Below are 18,107 nucleotides of genomic sequence, written 5' to 3'. Positions count from 1 at the left end.
TATTTTAAAACTAAATTTTTATATAAACTAAAGTATAATAAAATTTAATATTATATAAAAAACTAGAAATATATTAATATAACCAATAGATAGCATTGAAAGTCTAATAAAGCCATTGAATCATATGTTGTAAGACATTGTATGACTTAAGACTTGAAAACAGGTTTATGTCAAGAGATTGTATTGTTTGAGTCAACAAACCATACATTCAATTATCACTGATTGCTGTCCACGTCCTGAGCAGAAAATATGCGCCGAATAAGTGGTGGTCGGTGTCCATCGGCCGCCACTTCCGTCAACTTCGAATCACCACAACATCTGTCACTTCTGCTCAATGGTCTCAACGATTTGAGATCTAATGGACAGCTGTTTGATGTGACTCTGATTGCTGGAGGACCTAATGGTCACCGATATGAAGCCCATCGGGTGGTACTGTCGGCCTGTTCTGACTATTTTAGGTATTGTTTTTGCTATTAGATTATTCTCATCGATGGTTATCAATTGAAACTTATTTAATTGATTCATTAGAGCCATGTTTACTGATCCTGTTTTTATGGAAAGAAAACAAAAGGAGATTGTCTTAAATGGTGTCACGAGTGAAGGTCTTATACTTGTTGTTGTTGTCTGTCATTTACGTTTGAAGTATTTGTAAATTAACTTAAGTTTGTTTGTGTAGGTCTTCACCATATTCTTGAGTTTGCCTACACTTCCAGATTAGCATTGAATTTGTCTAATATTCAAGAAGTGTTGTCCACCGCATCTCACGTTCAAATGCAAGACGTGGTTCAAGCGTGTAGTGATTACTTAGAGGAACAGATAGTGGTTGACAATTGTGTAGATTTGGCCACAATAGCTGATACCTATTCCTTATGGCAACTCAACAAAAAAGTCTATTACTTTATTTGTTCAAATTTGATGGTCTTCTCGCAGACCAATGAATTAGATCGACTCACTTTCCAACAGTTGACACGAATTCTTGACTGCGATTATCCGGTCGACTGTTCAGAGAGTGATATTTTGTCAATTGTCATGAAATGGGTTGAACTCGATGTTAGCCAAAGAGTCCAATGTTTATCTCAATTGTTGCCATTTATCAACTATAAAGAGATTACGAAAGAAGAGTTAACTCAACATTGGAACCGATTGGAGAAAATATTATCGACATCTATAGGTTGTCATCGTTTCATATATCGAAAGATTTTCTCACAAATTGAGTACAAATCTCCCGATGAATCCAATGTTTTAATTAATAGTCGAGGAATGGAATTAGCGGTCATTAAAGTGGGCGGTAAGTCATTGATTGTTTTATTTTTATTTAATTTGTATCCACTTTATCTGTTTTTAAAATTTAATTTTAAAGATTATAATTCATAAATCTTTAATTAAGTAATATATTTTTTAATTACCTGCAATTATCACACACTTTCAACTGATTAATTTGACTTTTAAATTACGGAAATTATTTGAATATTACATTAACTTTTATTTATTTTTGCATATAATTAGTTTAAATAAATTTGTAGTTATATTAATATACTGGTATATCTAATAAATAAACATAATTTTGAAATGTTTTAAATTAGTAAATTATTGATAATTAATTCTAGTTTACAGTAATAAACTGATTCTTAATTATTTCAATATCCTGATTAGTATTTTGTTAATATTGATTATTCAATTATAATATACGGTATGTTTACAGATTAATTAAACAAATTAATAACATTAAATTAATGAAAGCAAACTTATAGTCTAATTATAGCGTTTTATTACAAATTAATAACAACATAACAAATACCGTATACTGTATGCAAAAATCAATTACCGTAAGGTATAAATGAATTCAAGTTATTTAATAGAGTAGTAAATAACAATATTATCAATTATTACTAAATATAGTATTAGTAATTGTTATTTAATTATTTTGTTAATAGGTTTTAGTGATAATGGTGTTACTAATGATATTACATATTATTTGGAAAGTGAGAAAAAATGGAAATATTTGTCGCGTATTCCACACGTTGAACAATGCAATTTCGGTTTGTTATACATCTATATATATATATATATCTATTATTTTTATTTATTTTTTCAAATTAGTTAATAAACTCAATGTTTGCTTATGTTTATGATAGGTATGACCATTCATAGGAATCAATTATAGTAAGTACTGTAATATAATGTTAATTAAAAACGATTATTAATAATCATTAAAAATGACGAACAGTGTTGTCGGCGGATGTTTTAATTCAGTGCAAAGTCTTGAAGAGAATGTTCATCCGTTTGGTTTTAAATACAATCCTTTATGCAATAATTCAGGGAATCCGTGGTCAACAATAGCGCCGATGCATAAAGAGAGATGTCGTTTCACACTAACAGCTGTTGCTAATTATTTGTATGCAATAGGAGGCGCATCCGATACCGAATTTCCGGACATTGACGACGATTTATATATTTCGGGAGAAATTTATTTTCCAGAAACCAACGATTGGGGTCCAATGGCTAGTCTTCCAGTGCCATATCGATCGCAACATTCAGCCGTTGCTTATAATCATTATATTTACATTTCTGGAGGTCTCGATCAAGATATTGTACTCAAAGATTTAATTAGATATAACACAATCACTGACGAGTATGACTCCAATATGAGTCCAATGCTATGCGAACGAGCAGATCATACAATGATTGTCTTTAATAATAAGATCTATGTATTTGGTGGTTGGTTTGAAGCACCCATTACTGGCTTAAGGGTTTTGGCCAATACTATTGATTGTTATGACATATTAAATGATTCGTGGAGTGTAATCGCTGATATCCCGACCCCTAGATATTATGCGGGTATTGTAAATAAAGGCTCAATTGTATATATAATTGGAGGCTTTCATAGCGACAACACATTTGACAGAACTTCGGGTCTTATCGAGTCATTTGATTTAGTTAGTCATATGTGGAACCACTCACTCGATGATTATCCTCAAGATATTTGGGAACATCAATGCTGTACACTGTTTGTACCGAAATATCGAGACGACTTAGTTGTTACATCTCATCAAATGTAATAATACATGACATCTTATTTGCCAAACATTTAATATACCGGTATTTACTTTTATTGACATCATTTATAATTTATTTTACCGATAATTTACGCTGTTTTTAATATATATATATATATATATATATATATATATATATATAGTATATTGCATATATTTAGGGACCCAAAATAAATTACTGTATTGTCATTGTATATAATACACAAATAATTGTAAATTACATTAAATTATGATTTATTTTTAATAATTTTAATGCAATAATTTTTATAGTATATTTTAGATATTTTGTATATTTTAAAAATACCATTATTATACAGTAGATATTTTTATAATTTTTAAATTGTATATAAAAATTAAATTATTGTTGCTTTTCTTATTTATATGAATACTTAAAACTAAAGAATAAAATATACTTTTATAAATTGATTTTAAATTAAGTTTTAATTAAATAACGAAATAAGCTCTAAATAATTTTTTACAAGAATTTCTATTTTTATAAAAATTTGTGGAAATTTATTTCTTATTTTTTATTTGGTATTAATAGTGTATTTCAAAATATTGCACAGAATTTCAATTAAATTATATGTACTGTATTTTATTGTACTGTTATTAAGTATACTATAAATTTAAACATGAAGTGCAAACATATTATATAGAGTATTGTCAATACTGGAAAAGCGTGGAAAAAGTACCGTTAATTGAACTTATTTTCAATAATACAGTAGTTTATAGTATTAATAATATATCGATCAAAATATCGTACTGTACTGTACTATACAAGTTGTATTATACAACTTGTATAGTACAACGTATAGTATATATGTTATAAACTTATATTTGGCTATTATATAGTTTCTAATGTTTTTAGCAAAAAAACTATTAACTTTTATGAACTATGTTTTATCATATATTATAATTTATAAATTCAACAACAAATCTAATACTGTAGATCATACGGTTTATTTTGTTTTCCTAGAAATATAAATGATTTTTATTTTTAATTAATTAAAATTTTTATTAATTCAGTATTATTGGCAAATTTCTATTTAATTAGTATTATGATATCGTGACTTAATATAACTATTAATAAAAACAAAATTAATTAAAATAATTTTAATATAACTTTTTATAATAAGTAAATTGTAAATATTTATTACATAATTTAAAACTTATTTTTAAAAATTGAGTTATAAACTTAAAATACAATAACTTTAACAATAATTTTTTAAAAATTTTCATTATATTATCATACAGTATAACTTGTATCAAATATTTGCTTTTTATTAAGATAAACATTTTCAGTAAGTATCATTATAATTGATAATTTTTATTAAACTAAAATCTGTTTTTTGTGTAAATATAATAATATTTACAGAGGAAATAATAATTTTTTAAACCATTAGCTACTTTTATAACACAAATAAATTATATTTAAAATATAATTTGTGCTAAAAAATAATGTTATGATTTGGTAATGAAAATGTGGAAATTGAATGAATATCTGAAACATCAATCATATGATATCCAGAATTCATATATAATGAGGACATTTGTGTTAAAGTTATTGTCAGAAATAAATTATTTATAGACATTCATTAAATATATTAAAAACATAAATCAATAAACATATAACAAATAGGTGTGTAATCTTTAAATAAATATAAAATAAGTCTATTTTAGGTAATTAAGTTATTTAATCAAATTATGCAATAAGTGTATGAATAAAAAGTAGAAAATAACAAAAATATTAGACTATTCAACAAATAATCTAATACTGTATTATATAGTCATATATATTCAACAAATGCTCATTTGAGTGAAATAAAAACCAAAGTTAAATTAATACTGTAATAATACTGTAGGATATAATGTAATATAATTAAATGACAACATTTTTGTCAAATGCTGAAAATGTATGTTTACTACATATGACTATCAATTTTCAATTGTATTGCTATTTAGCTGCGACTGTATTGACTGTATTGACTGTATTTGTATTGAATGTATTGCTTGTCGTCTATGTATTGCATGGACTGTATTGCAAGTCATGTGTTGTTTGTATGTATTTATTGCTATTTATTAGAAGTGAGACAACAGTAGGAGTCGTCACTGATATAGAGTTAAGCATTGAGTGAATGAATGAATCGACTCTTCAATTGACTACAAGTTTTGTGTGAAAAATGGCTGAAAATGTGTTGATATAAACAAATGATTGTTTGGTTTGATATGAATTGCCATCACTTTTATACCTATTATTGAAAATGATTTTATTTGTCACTCAATTGTTGTCATCCGTTAGTCTGTCATTCAAACTGTCGTCAAATAACAGAGAGATGTTTAGTCAATATATTTGCCACCATTTGTTTGTTTAGTTATCAATTGATTGTCATTTAATTATTAAGTGATCACTCGGTGACCACTTCGTGACAAGTAGTGTATAGTCGAGTGGACCACTCGGTGACCAAATGGGTGCCAAACAGAGCACTACCACCACAAATGCCAGTCCCTCTCATGTGCTTCAAAGTAACGGTTCGTCCAATGCTGGCCATCACAACCACGCAGTGGCCACCAATGGTCGGTCAAATAGCACAAGAGTGACGCCATCGACCAGTCATAGCAATGCAAACAGTGATATACAGACATCCAGTGATTGGCGACAACGGGCTCGCAGTTTGTCCAGTGTTTTGAACGCATCTCAAAGCAATGGCAGTGCAATACATGTGCCACAAATGCATTCAAGTTTCGGTCTCTCCATCTCTCCTGAAGATGACTTACATAACGAAGACCTCTCTTTCGGACGGGTCTTCTCTGCCCATTCACTACCCGTTCAATTGATTTCATTCAATGGTATGTCTTATCAATTATTATTATCACTAATGAGTTATCACTTCAAGCAACTAAAAACTTATTGTAATTTAAATACATTTGACAGATAATAGTAAATAGTTTTAAAATATGTTTTTATTATTTAAGTGATTAGATTTGAGATAGAGTTTTGTTAAAACATTAAATAATGTTTAATTGCATACAAATGACGATAATTTTTATTTATAAAAAGATTTGTCTAATTTTAATTTGTAATTATTTAATATATAAATTATATTATTTGATTTGCAACTCAATATTATTAGCAGTTAGTTGTATTGATTAAAATTAAATTAAATACAATATTAATTTTTAGTTGATTTTTTCTACAGTAGTGATAATTTTATCATATTTAATATTAATAATTTTCCTAATTTATCAAACAAATGATTAAAAATATATAATTTTAAAGTTTTCCTCAAATTTAATGAGTTTGTTAATTAAAAGAAAAGCGAAACAAATCTAATTTTATTATATAATATAAAAGTTGAAATTATATTGAAATAAATGATTAAATTAAATGAAAGTCTTGTTTAACAAACCTTGAATTTTGAGTGAAATTAATAAATCTTTTTTAAAGTTATATTTTTTAATTGCTAATATTGAATGATAGCTTTCATATTGTGTTTGATTGAAATATTTAATAGCATTTAAATAATTATTTTTGATGAAAGAACTTATTATTTAAAGTTAAGTGCTGTTAAAATGATCAGAAATAATAAAATTTATTATAACTATAACTTATTCTGCTTAATGTATTGATTATTTTAGATGTCATTTAGTTTTATAAATTTATATCAAATTTATTTAGTATAGGCTTTTATTGAGACCATGTCTTATATTTTTTTTATTATGTAATAAAAGTATTGCAGTTATAGTGAATCGTTTTGTACAAAATGTTAATGTATTTCACTACAAGTCGTTTACATTTATTTTAATTTTATTTCTATGTATTGCCAGAATCTGTGTAATAAAATATCAGACAAAACAATCTGTTTTTATGTATAAACATTCATATATTTTATATCATTGTATAACTCTTAATATATTCAAATAAAAACAGTTATATTGACTTATTTTTACCAATTACCTAATTTGCATTATAGTAACTTTACCATATAATTTAACATAATTTTAATAGTATAAAACACTTTAATTCAAGTGTTTTATATATTATTAAAATAATATGAATTAGTTATATTTGTAATCTAATAAATAAACCAAAATAATTAAAATATTTTAATAAAGATTCAATTAATATAAATACAGTATATATCATAGTATTTATCTAATAATATAATTTAATTTATATAACACTAGGAATCAAATGTCCCGTTTGTTCAAAATTTGTTTTACCTGATGATGTCGAGTGTCATCTGGTTATGTGTCTTACAAAACCTCGAATCAATTATAATGGTATTAATTAGAAATCAATCAATCATTTGATTATAAATTGATATTATTTTTGATGAATTATTCAGAGGATATGTTGACTGAAGATAAGGGAGAGTGTGTCATATGTTTAGAAGAACTCAATAAAGGAAACATTATTGCAAGGCTTCCATGTCTTTGTATATACCATAAGAGGTTTGTTGTAATTATAAATAAATTGATTTAAAATATTTTGTCTTTAATTATAATAATAGATGTATCGATGCCTGGTTTGAAGTCAACCGTTCGTGTCCGGAGCACCCACAAGACTGACCTAAAATGTATAGAAATATATATATATATATATATATGAATGTCTATTTTTGTTTATTCATATAGATTAACAAATAATTGTTTTTATTATTCACAAATGTTTATGTAATTTATATTATTATATGTTTTTTAAAATATTACGAACTGTTTTCATCTATAAATGAATTAATAAGTGATTTCTGACTTTTTAAAAAAGTAGTTTAAAATGAAAAAATAATTCAACAAATAATCAAACGCTAATGCAATCTTGAGATCATTGAAATTAATGATAACATCAACTAATATGAGTACATTGTCTATAATTAAGATTATTTTTGCAAATAATATGCCATTTCTAATGATTCTAATATTGCTGTTAAAAAGGATATTCAAAAGCAAACCACAAATAAATAAAATTTTTATATTATTTGTAGAAAGAGTATATTTTTTTATTAAACTTGTCATTTGATTACAATATGTATATAAAAATGTTTTTATAACAAAATTTATAATAATAATAATTTGTCATAAAAATGTAAACAGTGTTCATAAAACTGAGCACAACATTTGGCTTATTTTTTTATAAATGTCTATTTTATTTTTTTTGATCCCAATTTACGCCAATAATGTGTATCCCATTATTGCCATTTTTAAAAACCGTTCAATAGTTTAAAACATAACTATAATTATAACAATAATTGTAAATATTTATAAAAAAGATGAAAATGAGATGAATTTAAAGATGAAATCGTTTTTTTTAATGAAATAGTGATTTATGAGTTTATGAAACTATTGGATGATATTATGAGAAGCATTTTGGTTGAAATGATGACATTTATTATATAAATTAAACTAAATTTGCTGTAAATCGTAATCTGCTTTCAGTTTGTGGCACTTCATTGGTGCCAATTGATGGAAGTTTTTTCATTTTATGATGTGCTTCGGCGATGGCAAGTGTCGCCTGATGTACCTTTCGGTAAATCTTTTCGCCCTCCAGTGTATGGAAAACAAACATTCCTTCACCCGTAGGACAATGTCTGCCCGCTTCAAACGTAAACTTTGTTAAATCGGAACCTATTAAATGGATCAAGTGTTTAGTAAATGTGCTCAAAATATTCACAATTAAATGGTAAACTAGATATACCGTATCTACGGAGTGCCGTCAAAGGCCAGGCAACTAATTTGAGCTTTGAATTAGTGATGTCCCACAAGTAGATGTTCTCGTGTGTCACTTGCAATAAACACTCACCAAAAACATCTAACTTAGAGGTTGGCATCAAATAGACGTGAAACTGTTCCTGAAGTTCTTTTTGTATACCAGGCCTTAATACATCGGGCTCTCCAGTGGCCAGTCCTGGTGGCAATAAAAGGCACTCTTGTATTGATAGTTTAACCCATGTGTCTGCTTCCAAGTCTGTTAGCATTTAAAATATAAATAATTAACAGATGATATGTTTGAATGTTATTATCAAAAATGTCTTAATTCAATACCTGAATCACATGCAAACCATTTTTGATTGCCGTCGTGAAAGTTGATGGCAAAGCCATGTTTTCGGCACGTATTAGTCAGTCGTGAGATTGACTGTACATTTGTGAGCAAACATGTCTTGTGGTGACCACCACTTCGAGCACTTTTTTCATCCAAATACTTATCCAACCGAATCGGACCCTTACTCGAGGCCCGTCTTAACACAAGCCATCTCTTTTGCCAAACATTTATTGATTTACTTTTGACGCGAAGATATCCCTGTTTTATAATGTCATTCACATCGGTGGCCATTGCATTGACAAACACTATTGTAAAGTCCTTTAATAGCGAGACTTTTGTCCACTGGTCTCGAGACACGAGTGGACACAACACCAAACAAATGACACAAACACTAACACATTTCTGGACACACCTCTTGAGTGGTCAGTGAGTAGTCACGAGTGAAATGGTCGCATCAATCACATACACATTGACCGCATGTAATGGTCAGTCATATGATTCGGACATTTCGGACAATTGGATGCAATGTTTTTGTACAGAAATGAGTGATCTTTTAGACGCCAGTGATGTCAATGTTTGCCATTTTATTGACTCAAAGCACTCACTAATACATAGTCTAAGAGGCGCTCAATATAGCGGAGCACTGGTAGGGCATAGTATGGCATACTATGGCATAGCTATACGTAAGCTATTATTTGGATGTGTTTTTCAAGCAAAACGATGCCCTCAGGGCTCAGGGCTTACAAGTGTTAGTAGTTTTGGGACGACTGAAGTCCAAACCACTGACTCTCCACTCGTGGTGTGGACTGAGAGAGTGCGCGAAGACATCAATTGATATGTGTTTGCATTGCATTGCAATTCAATTATTATTATCACTCAACTAATGATCGCTTCCTCTCCTTTGCCATCACTTATTGACATCCAGTTTGCGATATCACTGCAGGCATGCAATCACTTCATGTCTATTATATATATGTATATTCAATACACAACTGTTTAGAGCTATTATTTGATACCATTATTATCTATTAATAAGAAAAACTTTTTATGACTTCAAAAAAAAACATTTTCTTCTCTGAACTTCTCTTAATGTAATTTAAATATTTTGAAGGAAATAGTGGTCTTAACAGACAAATGGGAGGAAAGGGAGACAACAATCCTTGCATTCTTTGAGAGCTAATATCTAATTAAATCTAAATTAAAAAACACATTTGTCTTTAAAAATATTCAATTTATATCAAAATTATTTTGCATTAATTTTTTGTTTGTTTTTTCCGGAGAACTAAAATCAAATTAAATAAATTATTTTTCTTTTAGTTAATAAAAACTTTTTTTTTTTTGTGTTTATATCTAATGATTGTTTCTATTCTGCAAAAAGAAAGTGATTTTCAAATAACAAAAAACTTAACGATGTTTTTGTTGTCATTATATTTGTTTGTGAATGCATTTTAAACATAGACCTGATATTGACTGAGAAAATGAGTCCAACCGTAGACAAAGCACCTGTAAGTAGTAGTAGTAGTAGTAATACCTGACTCTCTGTGTTCACAGGGCTCAGTCAGTTGGCTGAGCACAGGTAGCTTTACAGTACAGACAGGTATCAGTCCTTTAATTGAATGCCAAATGGTTTGCATTTTAAACTTTTGTCTATAAGTTATGCCACAGATGTCAGCAATGAATCAAACATTGCTTTCAATGTGTTTAGTGTTTACAGTGCTTTGAGTTTCACGTGTTTTACAGTTTCAATGATTTTTATTAATACTTTTTGTGATTGACTTTAATTTAATTGACTTTTAAATTGTTTGTAATTAAGTGTTAAACAAATGACTCGCAAATCAAAGAAAAGTTTTACTAAAAACTCGGGAAATGACGGCAAACGCAAAGCCAATGTTTCTTTTGATATCAACGACGGATCCGATGATTCAGATGATCTGTACGATGAAGAATCTGATGAAGAAGTGGAAGAATCAGATGACGAGGAGGTAAGCGACGACAATAGTGTGGACACAAGTAGTGATGCTGACGATGAAGAAGACACAATCAAACTCAATGATACAGTTAGTTATCTTATGACATCTTAATTATCTTAATATTTTAATAATTATTTAATTTTCTTAATTAGATTTCTCTACAAGAACTCAGTGAAGATGAAGATAACTCATTAGATTCAGACAATGAACTCGAATTGATTGAGACAAAAGATGAAAACAAGAATCATAGGAATCTATTGAGTGATAGCAATGAGATTGAAAAAGTGGAAAATATATTAAAAGCAAAGAAGAAGAGCAAAAATGTGGCCAAAGTTGATGAATATGCTATCGATTCATCGGATGAAGAGGTCTATCAGTTGTTTAATTATCTAATTTTACAAATGAATAACTTAATTATGATTTCAGGATCTAAGAAATACTATCGGAAATATTCCTTACGAGTGGTACAATGATTTTGAACACATCGGCTATAATTTGGACGGAAATAAAATAATAAAACCGCCAAAAGTCGATGAAATGCAAGAGTTTCTGAACAAAATGGAAGATCCGTTGTATTGGCGAACAGTAAAGGATCGGATGACCGGACAGAATGTTGTTCTTACCGATAATGACGCCGAAACATTAAGACGTGTCAGAAAAGGCAAATTTCCTGATCCTAATTACAATCCTTACGAACCATTTATCGACTTTTTCACGTATGAAAAGTCGATACATCCGGTCTCTAACAGACCCGAAACTAAGGCCAGCTTTATTCCCTCGTTGTCTGAGAAGCGGAAGATAAGCAAATTGGTGGCCGCTATCAAAGCCGGACGACTTAAACCTAAACCAATTAAACCAAAGGATGGACCGTTTGTTTTCAGTTACGATTTATGGGAAAAACCAAACACTGAGAGAAATAAACGATACGAACGTTACATACCGGCGCCCAAACTCCAACCTCCCAGACATGAAGAGTCTTATAATCCTCCTCCAGAATACTTGTTTAATGAAGAGGAAGAACAGAAATGGTTAGAACAAGAACCTGAAGAACGTAAACTTAATTTTATTCCTCAAAAATATTCATCACTTCGAAGAGTTCCCGCGTATTCGAAATTCGTAAACGAAAGATTTGAAAGATTACTTGATCTTTATCTTTGTCCGCGGGCTCGCAAAGATAGAGCTAACGTTAATCCTGAAGATCTTATTCCAAAACTTCCGCGACCTCGAGATCTTCAACCATTTCCTTCAATACAATCGCTTATATATAGAGGACATACCGATGTTGTCCGTTGTGTTAGTATTGAACCAAACGGACAATTTATTGCAACTGGAAGTGATGATTGCACTATAAGAATATGGGAAGTGTTGACCACAAGAACCATGAAAATAATTAAAATGAAGAGTAGTGTTACAGACATTAAATGGTGTCCCGACAGATCCAAGTGCTTGTGTGCTGTTGCTGTTGGCAAAGATATGTTTATAGTAAACCCAAGAGTTGGTGAAAAAGATATAATCATTGAAACAGATTTGTTATTCAAAAGAGATGAAACTAATGACAATTCCAAAGGCGAGTCAACTGATCATTCTGTGGTCGACTGGCAACTCATTGAGGAAAGCGGTGCCAGCGATGAGTGGAGGAATGGTATTCGTGTGATTGTTAAACATAGATTTGAAATTAAACAAATAGTATGGCATTATGGCGGTGACTATTTGGCTGCAGTCATGCCTACCGGTGCTAACAAATCTGTAGTAATACACCACTTGTCAAAACGCAAATCTCAAGTAAGATAATGGATATAATTGATGAAAATAATCAAATGATTTTTATTTCAAATACAGGTGCCATTCAAGAAATCAAAAGGTATTATACAATGCGTTCTGTTTCATCCTTCGCGTCCATACTTTTTCGTGGCCACAAATAGAGCCATTCGTGTCTATAATTTAGTCAAACAAGAAATGACTAAAAAGCTGTTACCTAATTGTAATGAAATATCGAGTATAGCAATACATCCTCAAGGTTTGCATTAAAAGTAAAACCAGTTTTTAATTAAACTAATTTTTATTATTAATTTAGGCGATAATGTGATTGTCGGCAGTTATGATCTGAGGTTGAGTTGGTTTGATTTGGACTTATCGACAAAACCTTATAAAACACTGAGATATCATAAAAAAGCCATCAGAAGTGTTTGTTATCACGAAAGATATCCATTGTTTGCTTCGGCATCAGATGATGGAACAGTTATTGTGTCGCACGGAATGGTTTATAATGATCTAACACAGAATCCATTGATAGTTCCCGTTAAAGTGCTTCGAGGACATACCGTTAACGATGGTTTAGGTGTTACGCAATGTTGTTTCCATCCTCTGCAGCCGTGGATATTTTCTGCTGGCGCTGACTCAACCGTTAGATTATTTACATAATTTTTTAATTAAATAATTTAAGTGATTTCTTTAATATCTAAAATACGAGCTCTAGTCTCGACAATTTGCCGTCGGTTTCTGTTTTAACCCCATTTTTTATATAATATTCTCGTTTAACGAAAGCAAATAAAAGATCAGTTATAAGGAATATCTATAAATAAAAAAATGATTATTAAATTATGTCAAATAATGTTACAATTATTAATTACTTGAGCGGTATTATAAGCTAAAGTGACACCAAAATAAAAGTTTGAATTTGCTGTTCCCATAATAATCCATAAATGCCATAATATTGGTGCCAAAACACTGCACGATATGAACATACATGTAATTATGAGTCCCTGTTTCATGTCTGCAATTAATGTATATCCAAATTATTTATTAATTCAACTTTATTTAAATTACTGGTACATACGTGAAAATAGATGAGTCCATTGAGGTAATAGTGCCGTATAAATGGCAAAGTCCGATACAGTTGGGTATGGTTTGAATAATGATAATAATATCAATAATATAAAACTCAAAAAATATGGATTTTTCCTTAAAAAAAATATGTAATATTTAAATAATTATCGTATTTATTATATGTGATATCAATTTATTTTATTATACCTCAAAGTTATTGCTAGTGGTATGACATAAATGAATGCATTGATCTGAAAGGTCCACAGAAAGAAGTCGCGAAAATGATCAAACATTTCTGTGAAGAAATACCAGAATATTCCTATTGTTGGCGTCAAGTCTGGTACTGTCCATCTGTTGAATACATTATATTATAAGATAAGAATAATCATTAAAATGCAAAAAACATACAGAAAACCAAATGTCGATTCAATGAATTGGAAATTGTTTTCCATTAATCTATACGACAGCAGAATAAATGCACCAAAAAAGATGAAAAATAATAAAATAGACGATATTATCGATCGCTTGACGTTTGAAGAACAATAATTAACTTCTTGAGGATTATTGTCTTTAGATTTATTATTTAGACACCGGTTGTGTTCAATAATCATTGCAATGGCAACGATCATCATTATTGGATAAAATGACTGCAATGACAACAGGGCTAACAATGCTATTGATATTAGACGCATCTGAAGAGTTGTTGTCAATAGTGTCGATGCCATCAAAAAGTTGGTGAAAACACTGGTTGATTGGCCCACACATGACAACAATGAATACGGAGATAACAGATATATGACGGCCACTCTTATCGATAGATCTGTTATTTGGTTCTTATCGATAGCAAGTCTTTTGACGTCTTCTTTCTTAACAGTTTTAGTCATTCGTTGTTCTTCTAAAATCACTGAATATGACAATTGTTTGTAACAAACGAGTGATAATATTAAAGCAGTTATTATGTCAACTAAAACAAAGACTTTATCAATGAATTGGTTAACATTTGTTATCAAATATTTGTATAAATGAAGAAAAATTGGTGATTCATGAAATGTATGGCCACTGTATGGCGATAATGACATCAAGTCAAGTGTCACGCCCTCCACAGCTATCAAAATATCGTTAAAAATCATTAATAATATACTGAAGATTACAACAATTATGACATGCAATACCTCTTCGCCAAGAAGTGACCGGAGATGATATCTCGACTCGATTTGCGATCTCCTTCTGGTATGAACTCATCATTAGACTCAGTCTCAAGAATACACCGATTGTGACAAATAACGAGATCTTCAAAAACCACTTCATATTTTGTTTTTGGTCCCACAATAGGACAATACATGTGTCAATCAAATCAATCAATCAATTAAATGGCAGTATTTGATCATTAATTGGTTGACACGAGTCATACCAATTGAGTGACACTTTTAAGACAAACAACTCATTGACTGAAATGACAACAGAAAACATGCGACCAATCATTCAATCATTCAATCATTCAATCAATGCATTGAATGCCGACTATTGACTCATATGTTAGACAATGGATGGCATGCATTGACTGCATTCATATCACATTCAATACAATACTTTATAATACTTTTATTCATTTAATTAAATAATTTATTTTATACTAAAACTATACATTTAAATGCATTTCATTTCAATTATTAACTGAAAATAAATATTTAACATTGAAATCACTAATTGATTGTTATTTATGAATTAATTATTTTTATCATTTCAAATATTATAATTTCAATTTTTTCAATCAATCAATTTCTATATATAGTTATTTTATTATACAAATTATATTAACAATTAAATATCATATACCATATGTACATATTAAGAATTTTTTATTAATTTAATAAATTATAATATATTATTAAAATTTATTAAACATGTATTGTTTGTATCGAATACACTAATTACTAATAAAATATAGTATTATGTATCTTATAATAATAATAATTAAATAATAATTTTCAATTAATATTAAATTTAAATTTAATACTAAATTTATAAAAATACTAACAAAATATGTTTCAGAAATTTAATTCATAAGGTTTTTGTCAGTTTATTTAAATAATTTAAATCATTATTAATTATGTAATTGTTTTGAACAAATATTTTTGTTTTTTTTTATATTTTTTTATATCAAAATAGACTTTATTTGCTATTTTATGGTAAACAATTCGCATAATAATTATATATTGTTATAACATTAATAATGCATTGTAATTTCATATAAATGAAAATATATACTATAGTACTAACTTATATAACAAATAAATTTAATAATAATATTTCATTTGATATGAAGCATAACAAATAAAAAATACTAAATATTGTATATACAGTACATAATGCATTCATATAATTATATTGAAAATACAGTATAGAAAACTACTACTATATTAATGTAACGGTATGTCAATAGTGAATATTATAATTAATATATAAATTATTTGTAATGTATAGTAAAAGACGGCAAATATTTAGATAAGATATAATTGGTTTTAAAGTGAAAATTGTTTTTAAAAAATTAAAATACACAATAAAAAAACATTGCATTGATATATAAATAATGTGTGGGATTCGTGGCATAAAATTATTATACAGAATATTATGGTTTATAAATGATTACAAAACACACGAATTTGTTAGGAATCGTGTGTTGAATCTGACTATAGGTTTAAATACAGTATTTTGAAGGTTAAGGTTTCAGTTTAGTGTTTGGGGTAAGTATAGGATGCGCAGTGAATACTAGAATCTATGAAATACCTACCAGTGCTATGCTATGCTTGTGCTTATATAATTGACATACAATATAAAAATTGGTAACAATTCAACACAACAGTAAATTTAGTTAACATTATTGTGTAAAATCATAATTACGTAAAGATTAAGTCATGTAAACGTCAAGACATTTCATTCAATTCATTCAAGTTTTAATCTCAAGGTTTCTGTATTTTTATGTGATTTACAAGTGTTTTGTTTTATTCATTGAATACATTGTATAATCAAGTGTTACAACAGTGTAACTGAAAGAATCTGTGGTATGAAGAGAGTGCCGATACCTTACAAGCGAACGATGGCCATCAGGTACTCGGATCCGGGAGTTATTGACGAAAAGATAGTTCAATTGCAACGGGTTATTGTCAACACACAAACCAATCGTAACAGACAATTACCCGGATATCAATTGATGACAAATCCATTGGATAAGCAAATACCACTTACCAATGACAGGCTTTACTCGGGCATCGATTGTGATGAGGTTTATCCTAACTTATTCATCGGTAATGAGTATGTATTATAAATCATAGTATAGTATATGATATAAAATTAAATTCATTAAAATTTAATATACATTTTATGTCAAATTCTAATAATAATTATAATTAGAGTAAAATCTTAAAGATTTGTTTGTATATTAATATATAAACAGTTATATTTAGATACTCCCAGTTTGCGTTTTTCAAAAAATATTTTTAAAAATGATTTTTTGTCTTTATATTTTTTAGTTTATTATTAACTTTAAATTGCATCATCAGTTATTTTTATACAATATTTGATTTGAAACCAATTTTCTGAAAGTACAGTACAGTACTTATATACTTAATAGTAAAATATTTACATTAAAATATTTCAGAGCCAGTGTCAGAAACAAGGCTTACTTGAAAATGATTGGCGTAACACATGTTGTCAACTGTGCTGAGGGTACGGGCTTTACAATGGTATCGACGGGTCGCGCATACTATGCTGACGTTGGTATACAATACATAGGCATCAATGTGTTGGATGTACCGCACGCACGAATTTCCGGCCATTTTCATGAATGCGCTAATTTTATCGATAAGGCTCTCAAAGAAGGAGGACGTGTAATAGTGCACTGTTTTGTAGGACTGAGCCGATCGGCAACCATTGCCCTCTCATATCTTATGATTAAGAAGAATATGAACGCAGAGGAAGCTCTAAGAACTGTCAAAAGGAATCGTGAGATTCGTCCAAACGATGGATTTTTAAGACAATTATTAGCATTGGAGTCGAAATTATATAAAAACTAACAGAAAATTCATTTAATTTTATTAACACATATAATGCAATTTTCTTCATTTCATTATTACATTATATGCATAACTATCTAATAATAATTATATTATAATTTTGTTACAAATTTATTAATTAGTATTAACTGCGATAATATATATA

General features: G+C 28.7%; 6 protein-coding genes across 7 annotated transcripts; 4 read left to right on the top strand and 2 right to left on the bottom strand.

Moving 5' to 3' along the window:
* The first annotated feature begins 59 nt into the window (after nucleotides 1-59).
* Nucleotides 60-3,148, top strand: LOC128962101 (kelch-like protein 13). The gene is made up of 6 exons (XM_054308440.1): nucleotides 60-458; nucleotides 529-602; nucleotides 677-1,288; nucleotides 1,935-2,039; nucleotides 2,136-2,163; nucleotides 2,228-3,148. Exons 1-6 carry the CDS (start codon nucleotides 250-252, stop codon nucleotides 3,057-3,059), a joined length of 1,860 nt encoding a protein of 619 aa, XP_054164415.1. The 5' UTR covers nucleotides 60-249; the 3' UTR covers nucleotides 3,060-3,148.
* A 1,941-nt stretch (nucleotides 3,149-5,089) lies between these two features.
* On the top strand, nucleotides 5,090-7,653 carry LOC128962111 (E3 ubiquitin-protein ligase znrf2-like). Its single transcript, XM_054308452.1, has 4 exons — nucleotides 5,090-5,903; nucleotides 7,242-7,337; nucleotides 7,403-7,508; nucleotides 7,568-7,653. The coding sequence occupies exons 1-4, from the start codon at nucleotides 5,522-5,524 to the stop codon at nucleotides 7,623-7,625; spliced, it is 642 nt and encodes a 213-aa protein (XP_054164427.1). The 5' UTR covers nucleotides 5,090-5,521; the 3' UTR covers nucleotides 7,626-7,653.
* A 727-nt stretch (nucleotides 7,654-8,380) lies between these two features.
* Nucleotides 8,381-9,897, bottom strand: LOC128962108 (docking protein 6-like). The gene is made up of 3 exons (XM_054308449.1): nucleotides 9,096-9,897; nucleotides 8,749-9,018; nucleotides 8,381-8,678 (listed from the first exon to the last, which is right to left on the bottom strand). The coding sequence occupies exons 1-3, from the start codon at nucleotides 9,382-9,384 to the stop codon at nucleotides 8,452-8,454; spliced, it is 786 nt and encodes a 261-aa protein (XP_054164424.1). The 5' UTR covers nucleotides 9,385-9,897; the 3' UTR covers nucleotides 8,381-8,451.
* Nucleotides 9,898-10,532: 635 nt separating this feature from the next.
* LOC128962099 (ribosome biogenesis protein bop1-A-like) lies at nucleotides 10,533-13,551 on the top strand. 2 transcript variants are annotated; one of them, XM_054308438.1, is made up of 6 exons: nucleotides 10,533-10,598; nucleotides 10,907-11,150; nucleotides 11,216-11,431; nucleotides 11,490-12,845; nucleotides 12,903-13,080; nucleotides 13,138-13,551. In XM_054308438.1, exons 2-6 carry the CDS (start codon nucleotides 10,917-10,919, stop codon nucleotides 13,482-13,484), a joined length of 2,331 nt encoding a protein of 776 aa, XP_054164413.1. In that variant the 5' UTR covers nucleotides 10,533-10,598; nucleotides 10,907-10,916; the 3' UTR covers nucleotides 13,485-13,551. The 2 variants fall into 2 exon arrangements, with proteins under 2 accessions (XP_054164413.1, XP_054164412.1); XM_054308437.1 differs by lacking the exon at nucleotides 10,533-10,598 and having other exon boundaries at nucleotides 10,756-11,150.
* Nucleotides 13,522-15,457, bottom strand: LOC128962105 (phosphatidylinositol glycan anchor biosynthesis class U protein-like). Its single transcript, XM_054308444.1, has 6 exons — nucleotides 15,062-15,457; nucleotides 14,298-14,994; nucleotides 14,097-14,240; nucleotides 13,900-14,024; nucleotides 13,694-13,836; nucleotides 13,522-13,635 (listed from the first exon to the last, which is right to left on the bottom strand). Exons 1-6 carry the CDS (start codon nucleotides 15,195-15,197, stop codon nucleotides 13,522-13,524), a joined length of 1,359 nt encoding a protein of 452 aa, XP_054164419.1. The 5' UTR covers nucleotides 15,198-15,457.
* Nucleotides 15,458-16,728: 1,271 nt separating this feature from the next.
* Nucleotides 16,729-17,982, top strand: LOC128962110 (dual specificity protein phosphatase 3-like). Its single transcript, XM_054308451.1, has 2 exons — nucleotides 16,729-17,201; nucleotides 17,548-17,982. The coding sequence occupies exons 1-2, from the start codon at nucleotides 16,954-16,956 to the stop codon at nucleotides 17,960-17,962; spliced, it is 663 nt and encodes a 220-aa protein (XP_054164426.1). The 5' UTR covers nucleotides 16,729-16,953; the 3' UTR covers nucleotides 17,963-17,982.
* The last annotated feature ends 125 nt before the right edge of the window (nucleotides 17,983-18,107 follow it).

The sequence above is a fragment of the Oppia nitens genome, unplaced genomic scaffold, assembly GCF_028296485.1.
Source record: "Oppia nitens isolate AA-2021 unplaced genomic scaffold, nextdenovo-longstitch-racon4-pilon3 scaffold6_pilon_pilon_pilon, whole genome shotgun sequence".
Classification (NCBI taxonomy): domain Eukaryota; kingdom Metazoa; phylum Arthropoda; class Arachnida; order Sarcoptiformes; family Oppiidae; genus Oppia; species Oppia nitens.
This window is presented reverse-complemented; position numbering and strand designations above follow the sequence as displayed.

Coding starts and splice junctions, on each gene's coding strand:
- LOC128962101 (XM_054308440.1), top strand. CDS start 250: ATGCGCCGAATAAGTGGTGGTCGGTGTCCATCGGCCGCCACTTCCGTC. Junction 2,040..2,135: donor CGTTGAACAATGCAATTTCG/GTTTGTTATACA, acceptor TGTTTATGATAG/GTATGACCATTCATAGGAAT. Junction 2,164..2,227: donor ATTCATAGGAATCAATTATA/GTAAGTACTGTA, acceptor AATGACGAACAG/TGTTGTCGGCGGATGTTTTA.
- LOC128962111 (XM_054308452.1), top strand. CDS start 5,522: ATGGGTGCCAAACAGAGCACTACCACCACAAATGCCAGTCCCTCTCAT. Junction 5,904..7,241: donor TCAATTGATTTCATTCAATG/GTATGTCTTATC, acceptor ATATAACACTAG/GAATCAAATGTCCCGTTTGT. Junction 7,509..7,567: donor CTTTGTATATACCATAAGAG/GTTTGTTGTAAT, acceptor TTATAATAATAG/ATGTATCGATGCCTGGTTTG.
- LOC128962108 (XM_054308449.1), bottom strand. CDS start 9,384: ATGGCCACCGATGTGAATGACATTATAAAACAGGGATATCTTCGCGTC. Junction 9,019..9,095: donor ATGGTTTGCATGTGATTCAG/GTATTGAATTAA, acceptor AAATGCTAACAG/ACTTGGAAGCAGACACATGG. Junction 8,679..8,748: donor GACGGCACTCCGTAGATACG/GTATATCTAGTT, acceptor TCCATTTAATAG/GTTCCGATTTAACAAAGTTT.
- LOC128962099 (XM_054308438.1), top strand. CDS start 10,917: ATGACTCGCAAATCAAAGAAAAGTTTTACTAAAAACTCGGGAAATGAC. Junction 11,432..11,489: donor TCGATTCATCGGATGAAGAG/GTCTATCAGTTG, acceptor TTATGATTTCAG/GATCTAAGAAATACTATCGG. Junction 12,846..12,902: donor TGTCAAAACGCAAATCTCAA/GTAAGATAATGG, acceptor TTTCAAATACAG/GTGCCATTCAAGAAATCAAA.
- LOC128962105 (XM_054308444.1), bottom strand. CDS start 15,197: ATGAAGTGGTTTTTGAAGATCTCGTTATTTGTCACAATCGGTGTATTC. Junction 14,241..14,297: donor GAATCGACATTTGGTTTTCT/GTATGTTTTTTG, acceptor TGTATTCAACAG/ATGGACAGTACCAGACTTGA. Junction 13,636..13,693: donor TAGCTTATAATACCGCTCAA/GTAATTAATAAT, acceptor TTTTATTTATAG/ATATTCCTTATAACTGATCT.
- LOC128962110 (XM_054308451.1), top strand. CDS start 16,954: ATGAAGAGAGTGCCGATACCTTACAAGCGAACGATGGCCATCAGGTAC. Junction 17,202..17,547: donor AACTTATTCATCGGTAATGA/GTATGTATTATA, acceptor AAAATATTTCAG/AGCCAGTGTCAGAAACAAGG.